At 42.5% G+C, this 17,582-nt stretch overlaps 1 protein-coding gene across 1 annotated transcript in view; it reads left to right on the top strand.

Moving 5' to 3' along the window:
- Window positions 1-11,076: 11,076 nt before the first annotated feature.
- PRTFDC1 (phosphoribosyl transferase domain containing 1) overlaps window positions 11,077-17,582 on the top strand; it is a 103,671-nt gene continuing 97,165 nt past the window's right edge. Inside the window, 2 exon segments of the mRNA XM_055545371.1 lie at window positions 11,077-11,255; window positions 11,562-11,766. Coding sequence (XP_055401346.1) covers window positions 11,077-11,255; window positions 11,562-11,766 — 384 coding nt within the window.

Raw genomic sequence — 17,582 nt, 5'->3', positions numbered from 1 at the left:
ATCACGGCTGAACAGGTGTGTGAGAGTTGTGGCCCATGAGGGCCTGGGCATTTGCAAGGAATAGATACACTGAAGAGGAAGGACAGGGAAGGAGGAAAAGTGGAATAACACAAGTGACAGTAGTCCTGATACTAATGCAATCATCAGAATAACCTTATCAGAGAATCATGATGATTCTCATTTTTTACTTGGAGGAACTGAATCTCAAGGTCATGAGCTCCAAGGCCATCAGTAAGTGGCAGAGACAGGGCACAGACTGCACTGCTGTGACTCCTGATTTAGTTTGCCCCTATGTAAGGTGGACTCACCTGTGCAGCGGCTTGGTCAGTTTAGCATGGGTGGCTGTGTATTAAAGATGGGTCTAAGAAGAGAAGCTCATTTCTGAATCCTGCCATAAGTCTCATGAATTTAAAATATCAGTATTTTGGGAAGTATATTGCTCAGCCTTGACTGAAACTCACCTTTCTTTATATGAGATGGAAATAATATTAATGAGTCCTATAAGTGCCTTAATTAATTAATTAATTTCTTTTTGCCATACCACATAGCTTGTTAGATCTTAGTCCCCCAACCAGGGACTGAACCTGGGCCACAGCAGTGAAAGTGCAGAGTCCTAACCACTGGACAGCCAAGGAATTCCCTATATCTATTAATATTATAAACTCAAACTCCTATTTTGAGACTGAGAGAGAATAGAAATGATTGAATCCATAATAGAAAGTGTGGAAATCAAGTTTTGATTTTGTTTTTGACTCAAGCTTTGATATATGTTTCTCTATGTTCAAAACATAATCAATGTTTTCTTTGTATTTGGTTATGTTTCTCTATTGTAGAAAGCATGAAATAAAGAAAACCCTCTCACAAACTTTTCTCACGTTATTCCATACAGAGAGGGCTACAGGCTAATTAAATATGGGTATACTGGCTATCAGACAAACCTTTTCCTTTCTCTCTTCAAAACAGAGTAGAGACATTTGAGACCAGCATAAGATCTGTTACTCCAGGACACTAATTCCTAACTGGAAATGATTCTGTCCCTTCCTCCACTCCAGGAGGACATCTGACACTTTCTAGAGATATTTTTATTGCCACAGCTGGGAATGATACTGGCTTCTAGCAGGTAAAAGTCAAGGATGCAGCTAAACTTCCTACAATCCACTGAACAGCCCAACGACAAACACTTATTTGGCCCAAATTGTCAATATTGCTAGGGCTGAGAAACCCTGGTCTAAGACCTGGTAAAATGCTTGGGAGTTTACATACCTGGGCACCCTCATTTGCAAAATCTTCTAGCCCTCCAAACCTAGGGAATCTCAACACAGCAGAGCTGCCTAGAGCTCTGTGGAAAGAGAACATCTTGCCTGTATTCTCCATTAATTTTTACAAGTTCGTAAACTGAGCTTAGATAATTATTTCCACTGTCTTCTTTCTCTATTTTTTTCTCATTATGCAAAGGCCAGCCATATTTTGAGAATTTTTGCTTATCTGTTTCTTTACATGATTTTTCATGGTTTGATTTTTAGGCCAGACTTTTCCTTTTTACTGAATTTTATTTTTTTACAAGAAGAAAATGTGGAAGATTTGGTTAAAAAAAAAAAAAACTCTTAAAATGTCTAATCTCTCTAAGAATAAGAACAATTATTGGAAACTTATGTCTCAGGTTTTCTGAATTAACACAAAATGGTTTCTGAACAACTACTCAAATGACTATTTCAGTAACATTCTCAATATTTATCATTTTTAAAAGTTTGGTACTTAAAATAATTCAATCTTATTGATTCAACAACTGGACTGAATCCAAGAAGTATGCCAAAACAAGAGCTTGGTAACATAAAGTAGTTTTAAGACTTAAAAAGAAATGTTGAAAAAGTGCAAAAAGGTCACAGATAACAACAAAAAAATCATAAAAGGTGATAGAACTTGACTAAGAAGGTGAAAAGGTAATGAGTATAAAGTCCAGGTATGCCATTTATGATTTTTGAGACAGTCTGTCTCTATCACTTAAGCTTTGGCAAAATCCCCAGACCCACAGAGAAGCCTGAGTCATCTCTCATTCCTTTATTCTCTGTAAAAGGTGACCTGGGTGTATATTCTGTGACTGACTATGCTGAACATGCTGAAAAATCTGAGAGTGAAAAGCCAATGACATCAATCCTAGAGTGAGAAACATATTATTTCCTTGTAATGCATTTGGCCTTATCATACAAACTAGATTTTTCTGGTCTTATGTTCCTTCAAATGTTCTAAACTTAGAGATATGTTGAAAATTTCTCATCTGTGCAACTTTTAGCGTTGTTTGCTCTGTGTGGGTTTGGTATGAATCAACGAGAATCTGAAGGTTATTTGTCAACCCAAGAGACAAAGTCAGATAATCACAAAGTTGGCCTGAGCTTTGAGTTCACAAGGATCATGATAGTTTTGCTGAACTAAGAAATAGTAGGGAATTTAAGGTAATGTGAGTGCTAAAGCAAGAAAACCGCTGACCACGGTAACAAAATAGCATCTAAAATGGTCTATAGAAACAGAGCATGGCTTCACCCAGATCCTCATGCAGCACCCACTCCTTCACTGAGGGACAACTATCGACTAAAAGACTTTCCCTGGGCCTTCCCTAGTGGTCCAGCATTTAGGACTCTGCACTTCCAATGCAGGGGCCGGGATCCCATATGCCACGGAGAGCTTTCAAAAAAACAAAAAAGACTTTCCGCAACTGCTCCTTACAGAGACACTTAGAAAAATGCTAAGTGACTTTTAATTTGATCCAATCATTCTGTTCCTTAGCTGTAAGTTATAAATGCATTTATGTTTGATGGAAATCTATCGGAAGAATAGTCATTAATCTTGAAGTTAACTTATGTTATTGTCCTTCATATTGTCTCTTCATAAACATGAAGAGCATTAAATCAAGCTAATTTTTTCTAATATAAAAAAATAACATATCAGTAAATAAAAAATAGATCTCCATTACTGTTAGAATCCATCACTATTTGTATTGATTTTACAGAGGCTTTTCTTGTAGCTTACTTTTGTTAAATTTATATGTAAATTTTATGATATAAATTATATATATATGTGTATATATATATATATCTTCACAGATGGTGCTAGTGGTAAAGAATCCACCTGGAATGCAAGAGATGCAGACACAGGTTCAATCCCTGGGTTGGGAAGATTCCCTGGAGGAGGGCATGGCAACTCACTCTAGTATTCTTGCCTGGAGAATCCCCACAGACAGAGGAGCTTGGTGGGCTACGGTCTGATGCAGAGGGTTGCAAAGAGTTGGACATGACTGAAGCGACTTTGCATGCAGCATGCACATATATATATCAAGCTGATAACACAACAAATATAGTTTCATGGAAAATACTGGCTCATTTACATGAAGAAACCATAAGTGATATAGTGTAGGTTTATTTACTTAAAACTTTTCAATTGATCTGTTTATTAATCCAGAAATTCTAATTAGGGATTCTATTTAAAATTATTCTTCTTAAATAATAGATAAAATGTATTGTGAGCTCCTTAGGTTATCTGGACACATTATTTAAGCCTCACAATAGCCCCAAGAAGTAGGAACTAACATTATCTTCATTGAACAAATGCAAAAAATAAGGCAAAGAAATTAAGAAATTTGCCCAAGGTCAGGCACGAAGTGGCAGAGTCTGATTTTAAAGCTGAGTCTGCCTGACTTGGAGCCAAAGGCCTAACACAGAGTACCATAAACTTTTCATTAGTCTAGGTATTACTTTATGGACTACAGCAATAAAAGCACATTGTTTTAAAGTAGTCTATAGTTAAGAATTTACCATAAATTCAAATTGACTTTTTCTTATTAGTTCCAATTACTAAGCTTTTAACATATGTTAGCTAATACTCTACCCTCAAACCTCAAAGTATTTTTGTAATAAAGTTTTATTCATGTTCAGTTAAAAATCCCATGAGATTTACTATAATTTTCCATTGAAGAAAGACATTAATATTGCAAGCTAAATTTAGAACTATATATCAAGAGTCTTAAAAATATTTATACCCTATAACTTAGAAATTCCATTTCTAGAGAATTTATCCACCAGAAATAGTTAAAATATACATAAATATTTTATTAAAAACATATTTATATATTTTTATAAAATCAAAATTTGGAAGTAATAAAAATATATTGAGGAATGGTTGGCATTGCCATTTCAAGCGATATTTATAAAGAGTTTACTATCCCGTGGAAAAACACTTGTGTTATATGTTTATTTTACACATAACATCAAAAGGTATTAACATTGTTAAAATGTCCATACTGCACAAGGTAACCTACAGATTTAATTCAATCTTTATCAAAATGTGAAATACCTATATCTATTGTAATATAATATATATAATGTAATGTTATATATTATCCATTATATTTATACTATATATTCCATTATATATTATATACATTATCTTATTTTATAAATTATATTTTACTTCATATATATAGTGACTTATTACTCACCATAAAAAAGAAGGAATTCCTCCTTTTTATGATAACATGGATAAATCTGGAGGACAGTATGCTAAATGAAATGAGACAAGACAAATACTGTATACTCTCACTTAGAAGTAGAGAAAAGAGTGGTAATTTCTGAGGACTCAGGTGAGGTGGAATTTTGGAGATGATAAAAATGTAGCAACTTTCAGTTATAAGATAAATAAGTTCTGGCCATCTAATGTATGGCATGGTGACTATAGTTAATAATACTATCTGGTACATTTTATATTTGCCAACAGAATAGACCTTAAGTGTTCTCATCACACACACACACACAAAGACAACTGTGTGATTACTATGTGGATATGTTAATTAGCATGATTATGGTTAATTATTTTACAATGTATAGGTATATCTTAAGTTACTACATTTTATACCATGTGTGTGTGTGTGTTTGTGTGTGTGTGCGCACGCACGCATGCATGTGTGTATGTGTGTGCGCGCTCAGTCATGTCAGACTCTTTGTGACTGTGGATTGTAGCCCACCAGGCTCCTCTGTCCATGGAATTTTCCAGGTAAGAATACTGGAGTGAGTTGCCATTTCCTTCTCCAGGGTATCTTTCCAACCCAGGGATTGAACCTGTGTCACCTGTGTCTCCTGCATTTGTAGGCGAATTCTTTACCACTGAGCCACCTGGGAAGCCCCTTTTTATATCTTAAATACATACAGTTTTTATTTGTCAATTATACTCAAAAAAGCTGGAACAAGACCAAAAACTTAAAATGAAAAGTTATGAACAGAATTATTAAAACTTAGCAATTTTCACCCTCTGTGAATCAGGTTTGACTTGCCATGAATCCCACTGGTGCAGCTGAGGTAGTCAGTAGAGTTAAAGGTCCCGAGTTAGAAAACACAGGGAACTCAGTTCCTTCAAGTACAAACCCCACCGGACTATTAACCTGGCCACTGCAATAGAATCTCATTGCCCTGGCTATGACAACGCATGACTTGCTATATCACATCCCAGCTTTGCCTCTTGGCTCATCTGGATATTCTATATGCTGGCAGTGTCTAAAAACAATGGCCTTGGAAGCCACCGCAGCCACCACAGTTACTGAGAGAGACCAAAGGAGATTGCCACAGTGAGATAGCTTGCATCTATCTTGCTACTCTGGAGGCTGATCTTGTTTGTAGAGGGGAAATAAAGTATGAATGGCAGAGGGAGAGGGAGTGGGTGTGAGAGTAAATCCTTGTCTTCTAAAATAATCAAGTTTCACGTCTACTTGAAGGATGGCACAAATTGCAAAGCCATGGCCTTTCAGAGGTTGAGAAAGGCCTTAGCCATGTCCATTTAAGTTTACTGCATATTTTTGAAAAGAAAAACAAAATGCATAGTCAGAAAACTATATTTTAAATATTTAGTCCTCTCAAATATAGCCTTTAAGTTCATATAAAATTGCCTACTTCCAGATAAGTATAAATATAAATATCTTATAATAATGCAATTTAAAAAACCTTTTATAAAACACCCTCTAAGAAGATTTGCACGGTAAAAAAAAAAAAAAAGTTTGGGAAACACTGCATTTTGCTATAGTCTTCTTGACTATTGACAGTACATGTTGGCATATTTAAGACTCCCAGACATTCCACAAGATAGAAATGTTTAGCTTTGCTTATCTCATTGTTTCTCAAACATAATGAATCACAACTTCATCTTTTTCAAACATAAAGAAAAATGAATTGAAACACACTTTGGGAAATGTTCCTCTAGGTAGATCAGTGTCCAAATCTCTTTTTCTTTCTCAGTCTCTTTTCCCATGTGAGATGACCTCGACCTCAAACCACTTCTCAGTCTCTTCCCCAAGCTAAAATATAACCCTACAGTACAATGCAGAACCTGACAAGAACTGGATTCATTCCTGGGATGTTGCCAGTGGATGTCATACATCAACTCTCATCTGAAGAGAATCCATGTTCAGCCAAGAGAATATTCAGCTCCCAGTCCAGTTGGTCCTTACAATTCCTACACCACCAGCAAAAGTTCTCACCAACTAAGGTTTCCTTGTTCTGTGTGTATGTGTGCATATTTGAAGTAGACATCTTTCCATTAGGAACTGGGCACTGGCTGAGGTGCCAATTAATTTTGCATAAGCTGCCACTGCACCCTTAGATGCTAATCCGCTCATTCATAACCACAAGGTATTGTGCTAGAGTCATGTACATGACTTGTGCCTCCAGCCCTGGGATTTATTTAGTCCTTAGCCTCTAGTTCCTGCAGCTGTGTCCTTTCAATGACTGCTTTATGGTGGCCAAGAGAGTTGAGGGCGGCTGCCAGGACTCTGAGATCTGGAGGAACACATGGACGCATTATTCTTCTCTGAACCTTTCCAATTCCTATTCCGGTCAGATGGGGGAGATGGTGGGAGGATATCTCTGAAGCAGCCCAGCACTTACTGCTGATGGTATTATTCGTGTCTGACATTATTGCAAAAGAACAGACTTAAATTTTACCCTCCGTGTGTTCTTCAGGGTAAGGTTAATTACAGTGAAAGTGTCATAATGCAAAACATAAATTCTGAATTTAGCTCCTGGGTTGTTTTGTAAGAACTGCTACAGAGTCATTATTTTTTGCTTACTCTAAGACTACACATTGGATCCAGTCTGCTTCAGACAAGAGTCCAGGAAAGAGGGCTTACTATGCTAATTGAATACTAATTAGGCTTTTGCTTAAGTTGTTTTGTGTTACAGTCATTTGCAACTACATTTTTTTCTGTATTTATGTCAAGGGGAAAAGAATACCTCAAAGGTAGCAAGATTCTTACTTAACCTGAATATCTGGAATAAAGTATCTTGCCACTTTTTTTTTTTTGGTACTTGTAACATTTGTAAAGGGTTTTGTTCTGCACTAAGAAAAAGCAAAATATCATCATCATTATTACTGGCCTTTGTTCACAATGGACTTCATCCAGACTCTAACCAGTGACTCTATGACTAACAATCTGAGTCACTAAGTTTCACATGTTTATGAATTTCAACACAATTCCCAGGCTGAGAGTTTTTTGTTTATTTTCATGTTTCAGGACTCAGAAAAAAGTAAATGCCCTTCTGGATTTCAAATCTGGTGTCACTGAGTGACTGCTCAGAACAACTCAGCACATAGACTGAATCACTCCTTCAATAAAAATTAATATTGGCACAAGTTCAAGAACTACCAACTGTCAGAAGATTAGTATATTCTTTTGTTGGGGGAAACACATTAAATGAAACCGCCTACCCTGGCCAGGCACAATTACCATATCTGTGAGTTATTTTATGACAGGAGGTCCTGGTGAGGAACATGTAACTAACAAGCCACCACCAACTGGAAGAACTGGGGAAATGTCAAAAGAAGACTCCATGTCCTACCACCTCCCAGAATTCTTGCTGGCATCCACCTTGACTGAGCCATGTGTGTGCCACCAAGGAATGATTACCCAGAGAAAACCCGGAAACTAATCCCATCACCATAAAACCTGAGACTATGTGCCACGTTGCAGAGCAGTTCTCCTGGGTTCCCTCACCCTCCTGCTCTCCACCCAGGTGCCCCTTCCCAATAAGGTCTCTTGGTTTGTCAGCACATGTGTGTCTTTGGACAATTCATTTCTAAGTGATAGACAAGAGCCCATTTTCGGGCCCGGGAATCAGTTCCCCTTCCTGCAACACTTTCAGGACAAAAGCCTTTAGCCTGGTAGAGAATTCAGGTAACCATAAATATTTGCATTTTCACCATGGTAGTGAAACTAGACAATTTCAGAATTGAAAATGGAGGAACCTCCAACTAAAAAGTGGATCAAGAGAAGGACTGAAAAATGCAAGTATATTTACTGGTTATTAACTTTGCAAAGATGTAGTCCTTATCCTTATAGCTTCTTCAAAGGAGTATCAGAAAATGGACAATCTAAGCTAAAATACCATTTTTTGTGTGAAAAATTCCATTATTTTAATGATTTTCTTTCTTTTTTTTTTTTACTGTATCCACTCTCATACCAGTTCCACCTTGTCCCTAGATTATAACTGTCCCTGATTGGTCACCCTACACCCATCTTAAAAAGGCAGTTACTGTGTCATTTTCCCATCAGATAACATTATAAACATTTGGTCACACACTGTCACAGCATCTCAAAGTAACACCTTACAGTTTTATAGCATTTTTCAAAGGATTCTCTTGCATGTCACCTCACGTTAATCTCATCTTCACATCCAGTAGAGCAAAAAAAAAAAACAAAAAAACAAACTTCATATGCAGTATTGTCCTTCTTACTGATGAGAAAATTGAGGCATATTGTTGGATGTAATTGGCTTAGCCTTATTATCTAACTTCATATGGATTATTACTAAAAAAAAATCAGAATCGTTGTCTAAAGCCATTGCAGTAGATGCATAACAGAAATCTGAGATTTAAAAAGAATTTTTGCCTCTTGGTCCTCATATTAGGATTAAGAATAAAGTCAGGATGGATGATGTTATTCTTGGGTATTGGTTTTGGCAAATGCGATTTGTGATGTCAAATGTATACTGTATTACATTAATGTAGTCCAAAGTAGAGAAGCATAATTAGATCACCCAAAATGTTATCAAAATATACAAAGGTAATAAATAAAATGAATTCAATTTTAACAAACCATTTGTGCACATTCCGTATTCTTCACAGGATGTCCTGTGGGTCTCTATAGGATCTTCTTGAGATTCTGTGATCATTCAAGTGACTTTTTTTTTTTTTTTCATTGTGAACCTACTGGATTTTACATTTAAATTAATGGCCTTTTTAAGGAAAAGATTTATCTGCCATTTCCTTTACATCTTTCACAGTGCCTGGGCTGAGCACACAGTAGTAGCTTTTTTATATCTTTAGAGCAGCTACATCTGTAACTGATACTGAAGTTTCTTGTTCCCAAGGCGCATGTACCCACGGGTAAACCTGACTTCACCGCAGTAACAGTGGGATTCCTTAAGGCAAACCACTGCGTTCCAACCTCCGAGCGTCTCAGCAGTTCAGGTGTCTGAATCGGAGCACACAGCTTCTCCACCGTAACCTGCCCCGACGTGAGGTGGCTGGCTTCCCAGCAGAGTCTTCTGGACACTTCAGTCTGATGATCACCTTCAGTTCCTGGAAATTTTAGTGACTTTGGTTGTGAAGATGCTTCCTGGGCTTGGTCTTCGACAATGAAAATAGAAGATGGTGCCTCACTTTTGAGAAAAGAGGTGGGTCAGACTATAAAAATCGCCCCAAACAAGGACGTCTGACTCGTTTATCTGTGCAAGAAGCATCTAAGCGCTAGTTAACAGGGGCCTCCCCGCCGCCTTTCCCCTGCCCCTCCGCAGCACCCCCCCCCTCCCCCCCGCCCCAGGACAGCGCCTAATCTCAGCGATGCACGTGCGGGCTGTACACACACAAGAGGCTGAAGGCACATAGGGCTGAGTCGGGCCACGTCGAAATGACTAATATTTTCCCCACCCGGAGCGACATTCACGGATTGGTAACTATTTTCCCCTCAAACCAAGCAAAATCAGCAGTCCTTCCCAGCTTTGCGCCAGAACTTGAAGATGAACAAAATAGTCTTTCGGAGAGGCCTGAGTCCAGCTCGGGGCTTCAGACCAGAGCCGGCTGCAAAGGATGAAGCGAGATAGCAGAGACGAGGGCAGTGAATACTTTTAAAGGGAGAGCCGGGCCCTGGAGGAAGGGACAAAGAACCAGGACCCTCTAAGGGGGAAGGCTGAGATCAGGGTTTGAATTAACACAAGATTCATAAAAGAAGGCTCGTGAATCTGACAAGAGCTATGGCTTTAAGCTGCAACCTGAAACAATTAAACTCTGACCATGTTCTTTAAAAAGTGGTGAAGTGAAGGACGTGTAAAAAAGCTCTCCCCCGTCCCCCTCCCCGCCCTGAAAGCAGTAAAGGAAGGGCCTTCTTTCCAAGTCCAGACCCTGTAACCGCGGGTTTGGTTCAAGGGTAAACCGCCGCACAGCTCTTTCCAACTCCTGGCTGGGCAGTTAGAGGGTTTTAAAAACACATCATAGTTTGGTTCACAGCCGCACTTCGAGAACATCCCATACCGCAGGCTCTTTCGCGGATTTACTTGCGGTCAAGAGCACCCAAAAGTCAGCAGGCAGGATTCCAGGACCTTGTTAGCCAGAAAGCGGGGACGACAGACTTAGGGAGGCGGGGGACCTGGGCACGTCTTCTGTTGCAGCATGGGCGAGCTGCGTGCAGCCTGGGTCCCCCGGGTCCCCGAGCTCGCAGACGGGCGGTGGCCGCAGGGGACCCGCGCTCAGGTGGAGCCGGCCTCGCGGCAGCTGCGCCCCAACCCCCTCCCCACCCCCACCGACGCCCCGGGCCCTTCCCCTCCCCCCGACCCCGCCCCGCCCCGCCCCGCGCCCGAGGACCCGCCCGGGATGCGGGCGCGGGCCGAAGCGCTGGAGTCCCGACAGGCCTGGGGTACTGGGTGAGCAGCGGCTCTCCCGCCCTAAGGCCAGGGGCGGAGCGGTCCCCCCTCTCACCCCTACCCACCCTCTCCCGGCCCATCACCCTCCCCTCTCGCTCCTTTCCTTCCCGCTTTTCCCCGGAGAAACATGGCAGGGAACCGTGAGGAGGCGCCAGACTACGGGCGAGGCGTCGTGGTAAATGCAAACTCCGATTTCGGGGCTGAGGCGCGCGCTCCCCGCCCCTCCTTCGTTGGCACCCCCCTCCCCCACCTCCTTTTTAGATTAAACGCCCGAAATGCATTCGGGAGCGAGCTGGCCATGGCTTTGTTCTTCCCTCCCAGCGGGTCGCTTCCATCCTCCCCCTCCCCCGACTGACCCCGCGATTAACAACCCTTCCCCCGGGTCCTCGGTGTCCCCACCGCCCCCCGACAGCCATCCGCTCCTCCCCAGGGTTGAGCCCGCGTGGTTCCGGGTCCCACTCCCGCTGGCCACTTGGGCGCCGGGGGAGGGGCGGGGGCTGCGAGGACTTACGTGCTCCCTCCCGACTCCCCCCAGCGCGGGCTTCACGTGTTGTTTTCAAAAAAGATACCGAGAGTTGGCCAGGGCAGCTAGGACATAAAGTTTGAGATTTGAAACGCCGACCAGGGCTCTTACTGTGGGGCCTCTGCACGAGCTACGGACACAAGAGTGCCCCTCGAGAGAGCATCCGTGTCTGCAAAAGGACCCGCTGAGCGAACTCGAGAGCATGTGTATGGAGTACCAGAAGGTGTGGGAGGCTGGGTTCGCAGACCAGATCCTCTTTATCCCTGGGAGCCCCACAAAGTCAGCCATCGCCCGGTGGGTACCCAAGGATCAATATTCTGGAATCAAATCTGTTCTTGCCATAGGGCTGCTGGGTTCTTTGGAAGGTAGTGGTTTTAACGTGTCAGGTTTAAAGTGAAACTGTGGCGAGGGTGGTGGGTGGGTGGGGCCAACTTCCTACTTTTTAAGATTCTTTGTTCAGAAATCAGCCTGTAATGTACAGATAATCCTGTCTGTGACTGAGGCCTGCAGGAGTGGGAGGGTTGGATTAAGAAACATCTCATTGTAACTGATCTGTTCGGGTTGAACTCTGTTGCCCAGCGTTAATTTCACAGCCAGGCCTGTTAGTCTTAAAGGAGTTCATTTATTTGTTCATTGGGCTCCTGTTTATTCTACTGCTGGGTACCTCCAGGCAGTGTTCTAGTCTCTGGGAAAACCAGACAGACCCCTGTGTTCGTGGACCTTACATTTTAGAGAGGAACACACAGGCAAGCAGTGTGAAAGTGTCTACACGAAGAATATGCTCTCAGTGATATGTGCAGGGAAGAGAAAAGAGAGTCTTGAGATAGTGATTGGAGGAGGGCTGGGGCTGCTGATTTAGCTCAGATGGTCAGGTTGGCCCCCTGAGTGACATCTAAGCCAAGAGAGAAGGCTGAGGGGGAGGTAGCTGAGGGGGAGGCTGAAGATTGAAGAAGGGTACCTGTAGCAAGTCCCCTACATACGAACAAGTTCCGTTCAGAGAGCAAGTTCACAAGTCCAATTGGTTTGTATGTCCAACAATAAGCCTAGGTACCCAACTAACATAATTGGTTGTATAGTACTGTACTATAATGTTTATAATATTTTTCACAAATAATATATTAAAAAAAAAAATAAAACATTTTAAATCTTACAGTACAGTACCTTGAAGAGTACAGTAGTCCAATACAACAGTTGGTATACTGTAGGGGACTTATTCTCCAAGACAGCACCTGCCAAGGGCAAAGAAATTGTTATAGTCTGAGAAGGAATCGTAACATCCAGCTTATGCTTTTTGAAAAAACGATCACTCCACTTGCCATGCAGACGATGGTCAGGCCTAGATTTGGGGTGAACATGTGTGAAAAGAGGAAGTCATTCAGTTCAGTTCTGGACAAGTTGAGTCTCTAATGCCTGTAAAGCCTATGGGTCAGGATGCACGGGAGGCAGTTTGAAATTCCTGTTTGGAATTTAGGAGGGTGACTGGATAGACTGGAAATCATCAGCAAACAGAAATATCTGATGCTTATCAGTGGGCTTCCCTGATAGCTCAGTTGGTAAAAAATCTGCCTGCAATGCAGGAGATCCTGGTTCGAGTCCTGGCTCGGGAATAGGCTACCCACTCCAGTATTCTTGGGCTTCCCATGTGGCTCAGCTGGTAAAGAATCCACCTGCAATGCGGGAGACCTGGGTTCGATCCCTGGGTTGGGAAGATCCCCTGGAGAAGGGAAAGGCTACCCACTCCAGGAATCTGGCCTGGAGAATTCCATGGACTGTATAGTCCATGGCATCACAAAGAGTCGGACATGACTGAGTGACTTTCACTTGGCAGTGGATGGGGATACCTGGTGAACATGGTGCGGAAATAAAACTTGTTAAGGGTAGAAACCTGGAAATCCCCGGATGAAAGAGACTTAGTGGGAGAAGCCAGATAAGGAGACCAAGAAGGAGTGGGAAAGTAGGAGAAAGCAGATAGGGTGATCGGTGCCTAAGGAACAGAGTTTTATGGAGGTAAGGGGGCAAAAGCAGGGGCTTTCCTCATGGCTCAGATAGTAAAGAATCTGCCTGCAATGTGGGAGACCCAGGTTCGATCCCTGGATCGGGAAGATTCCCTGAAGAAGGAGCTGGCAACCCACTCTAGTATCCTTGCCTGGAGAATCCCATGGACAGAGGAACCTGGCAGACTACAGTCCAAGGGATAACAAAGCACTGGACACAATTGAGCACACACGCATGTTCATGAGGGGGTTAAGATTGAGCAGGAGGGTCACATGCTGCAGAAAGAGCAGGTAGCATCAAGATGGCAAAGCCAGTTATGAAGCCAGCAGTAGTGAGAGTCTTTCAAACAACTATGCCATCAGTAGAATGGTTAAATACAGTAAGTACTATTATGCCCACCAGGCTTCCCCATCCCTGGGATTCTCCAGGCAAGAACACTGGAGTGGGTTGCCATTTCCTTCTCCAATGCATGAAAGTGAAAAGTGAAAGTGAAGTCGATCAGTCCTGTCTGACTCCTAGCGACCCCATGGACTGCAGCCCACCAGGCTCCTCTGTCCATGGGATTTTCCAGGCAAGAGTACTGGAGTCGGGTGCCATTGCCTTCTCTGTTATTTAATAATAGATACTCTTAATAAGGGATGAGGCCAATCAATGTGACTAATTGGAAAGGTAGATTTTTAAAGTCTAAAAAGCAAATGGTGGAACAGTGAATAGCCCAATCTGTTGGTGTCAAAAGAAGCCCTCTTGAAAACAAGGTAATTTGGTGAAAGATAAAGGAAGGCAGTGTGAGGGTTCACTGAGGTTGGAAATAATAAAGGTATTGTGGAGATATTCCCTGCATTCGTGTCATTCTCTCCAGTAGAGCTTGGGATAATTAGATTCACATCAAGTTGCCTATGGGCAGGCAAGACAAATTCAGAGTGAATTCAAGGCGAGCTAATGGCATCAAGGGTCAGGAGGATAAAGAAAGCTCAGGAGGAACGGTGTACTGGGAAAGTATATACTTCTTGAGAGCCCCTCAAGAAGGGGTTGCAAAAAGCCAAAGGGAAATTTCAGTACGTGTGGGAAAAGGGATAGGTAATAACATTGGGTTGGCCAAAAGGTTCGTTCAGAGCTGGGGCTGCTGTGGCGGATGGGCTGTGGCCAAGGTGGAGGGGAGGCAAAGTCGTTTGAGCTAAGGTGGGTGAAGTTGCCTCAAGATGGAGTAGCTAGAATGATCATCGCGGTGTGTATTGGAGTATCCAGAAATGAGGTGGTGAAGAGAACTCTGAGTTTGTAGAAACTTGGTGATGAAGATGGCAAGGGGCCTAGATGACTGAAGCCTAAAATGAGTACAGTTTGTGCAAGAGAAGGGAAAATGAAGAAATGGAAACTGGCTATTGGGTGCAGATGGCTTTCAGTTGAATTGGAGAGATGAGACATTAGTAGGTTATTAACAGTACATGGGATGGCCAAGCTAGAGATGTGGCCCTGGGTTCAGATACTCTGCTTAGGATAGCTGGTCACCAGTGTCCCCCCACTACCCCTCACCCGACTCCTCCACTGGTGTATCTTTGTTACTTCTCAGGGATAGAAAAGATCTTTACCTGTCTGCCCTTTGGGCATCAGGTTTATTAGATATATTTTACTTTTACAGAACCATTATCAGAAGAACCATATTTGGTACCTACACATGTGCATTTGGTAGGAAAATAAGGAGAAGAGGAAAATATAAAATAATTCTGCTTCTGTTGTCTCCCTCCCCATCCGTCCATGGAAATGTGGCGGGAATCAGAAAATCCATCGGAATCACAACTTTCCTAGGGGTGATGAGTTTCACCTTTCGGGTGTAGAACCTTCCATGGGAGAGGAAGGCATGCAGGACACAAGGTGTTATTTGGCCTGTGTGGTTCCCCCTTAGTTCTCCTGGTGGTAGATCTCCGGGGCCCTTCTTTTCAGACTCTGTTTAGACTCAGTTTCTCAACATGTGGCTCTGAGGCGTCCGTCGCAGTGTGCCTCCCTCCGTGGTTCTGGGCCTGGACTAGTGACCCCAGCTGGGCCAACTCCTGTTCTTGTCTGGGGTTCCTGGAAGCAGAGACTCCCTTCCTCTCCTGCAATGGATGGGTCGATGTGAACCTGAAATCGGCAGCCGCCATGGTCACTGCCAACAAAGGTCCATCTAGTCAAGGCTATGGTTCTTCCTGTGGTCATGTGTGGATGTGAGAGTTGGACTGTGAAGAAAGCTGAGCACCGAAGAATTGATGCTTTTGAACTGTGGTGTTGGAGAAGACTCTTGAGAGTCCCTTGGACTGCAAGGAGATCCAACCAGTCCATTCTGAAAGAGATCAGCCCTGAGATTTCTTTGGAAGGAATGATGCTAAAGCTGAAACTCCAATACTTTGGCCACCTGATGCAAAGAGTTGACTCATTGGAAAAGACTCTGATGCTGGGAGGGATTGGGGGCAGGAGGAGAAGGGGACGACAGAGGATGAGATGGCTGGATGGCATCACTGACTCGATGGACATGAGTCTGAGTGAACTTCAGGAGTTGGTGATGGACAGGGAGGCCTGGCATGCTGCGATTCATGGGGTCGCAAAGAGTCGGACATGACTGAGCGACTGAACTGAACTGAACTGATGGTCACTGCCTGAAGGAGAGAGTGGGGCCCGTGGTCTGGGGCTTAGCAGCAGAGAGGTGCCGAGATTAGCCTATTGTATGTGTTTCCAAACTGTTTTTATCCCCAGAGCAGCCAACTTGAAAAATAAAGCAGGAAATATTCTAAGCAAAAAATTAAGTTTTAATGACTTAGAAAGAAGGTCTTTAGTATATCTTCAAATGGGGAACAGAGGGTCCGAGGGAGTTCAGAGGCTTGGATGTGATGTAAAATGGCTTGGTGAATGTGTTTGTCACTTCCCCAGCTTGGCCGTATTTTGCGTCTTTGAACAGAGAAAGCATTGTTCTGAAAAAACTTAGAGCGTATTATCTGTGATACTGAAACTATTTAAAGACTTGTTTTGATTTTTCAAAAAGTAGATGGATAACATAATTATCTGCAGTTCCCAACAGCCTCCATTCCCTCAGGTTTGGGACACATTAACAGTGCAATTTTGCATGCACTATTAAGGATAAACCAGCAGTTCGCTCATCTCTAATTGTCTTTAATCTCAACAGTGAAAATGAACTATTTCAGACTCATTTGGAAATAGACTGGTTTGGCTTATAGAATAGTGTTTAGAGAAACACGTTTCTTCTACTTTTAAATTTGCAGCTTTAACTCAGGCCATAAGACTTTAGCAAAGAGGTTTGAGGCACTTTTTTAAGTTAATCAAAACATAATTTTTAAGTAAACTATTGATGTTTCAGTATGTCTTACTGGTTAGCATTTATTGCAGGGCCATGTGGGAGACCCAGGTTCAATCCCTGGGTTAGGAAGATCTCCTGGAGAAGGAAATGGCAACCCACTCCAGTATTCTTGCCTGGAAAATCCCATGGATGGTGGAACCTGGTAGGCTACAGTCCATGAGGGTCGCAAAAAGTCGGACACGACTGAGCGACTTCAGGGACAGCGTAGACCAGATACTGATGTAAGAGTTTTATATCCATTATCTATCTTATTTAATACTTCAGTATTCTTGCCTTGAGAACCCCATGCACAGTATGATAAAGGCAAAATGACAGGATACTGAAAGAGGAACTCCCCAGGTCAGTAGGTGCCCAGTATGCTACTGGAGATCAATGGAGAAATAACTCCAGAAAGAATGAAGGGATTGAGCCAAAGCAAAAACAATACCCAGTTGTGGACGTGACTGGTGATAGAAGCAAGGTCCGATGCTGTAAAGAGCAATATTACGTAGGAACCTGGAATGTCAGGTCTATGAATCAAGGCAAATTGGAAGTGGTCAAACAGGAGATGGCAAGAGTGAACGTTGACATTTTAGAAATCAGCGAACTACAATGGACTAGAATGGGTGAATTTAACTCAGATGACTATTATATCTACTACTGTGGGCAGGAATCCTTTAGAAGAAATGGAGTATCCATCATGGTCAACAGAAGAGTCCGAAATGCAGTACTTGGATGCAATCTCAGAAACAACAGAATGATCTCTGTTCATTTCTAAGGCAAACCATTCAAT

This window comes from Bubalus kerabau, chromosome 13 (assembly GCF_029407905.1).
Source record: "Bubalus kerabau isolate K-KA32 ecotype Philippines breed swamp buffalo chromosome 13, PCC_UOA_SB_1v2, whole genome shotgun sequence".
NCBI lineage: Eukaryota > Metazoa > Chordata > Mammalia > Artiodactyla > Bovidae > Bubalus > Bubalus kerabau.
The sequence above is the reverse complement of the archived record's forward strand: the minus strand, read 5'-3'. Positions and strand labels throughout refer to the sequence as shown.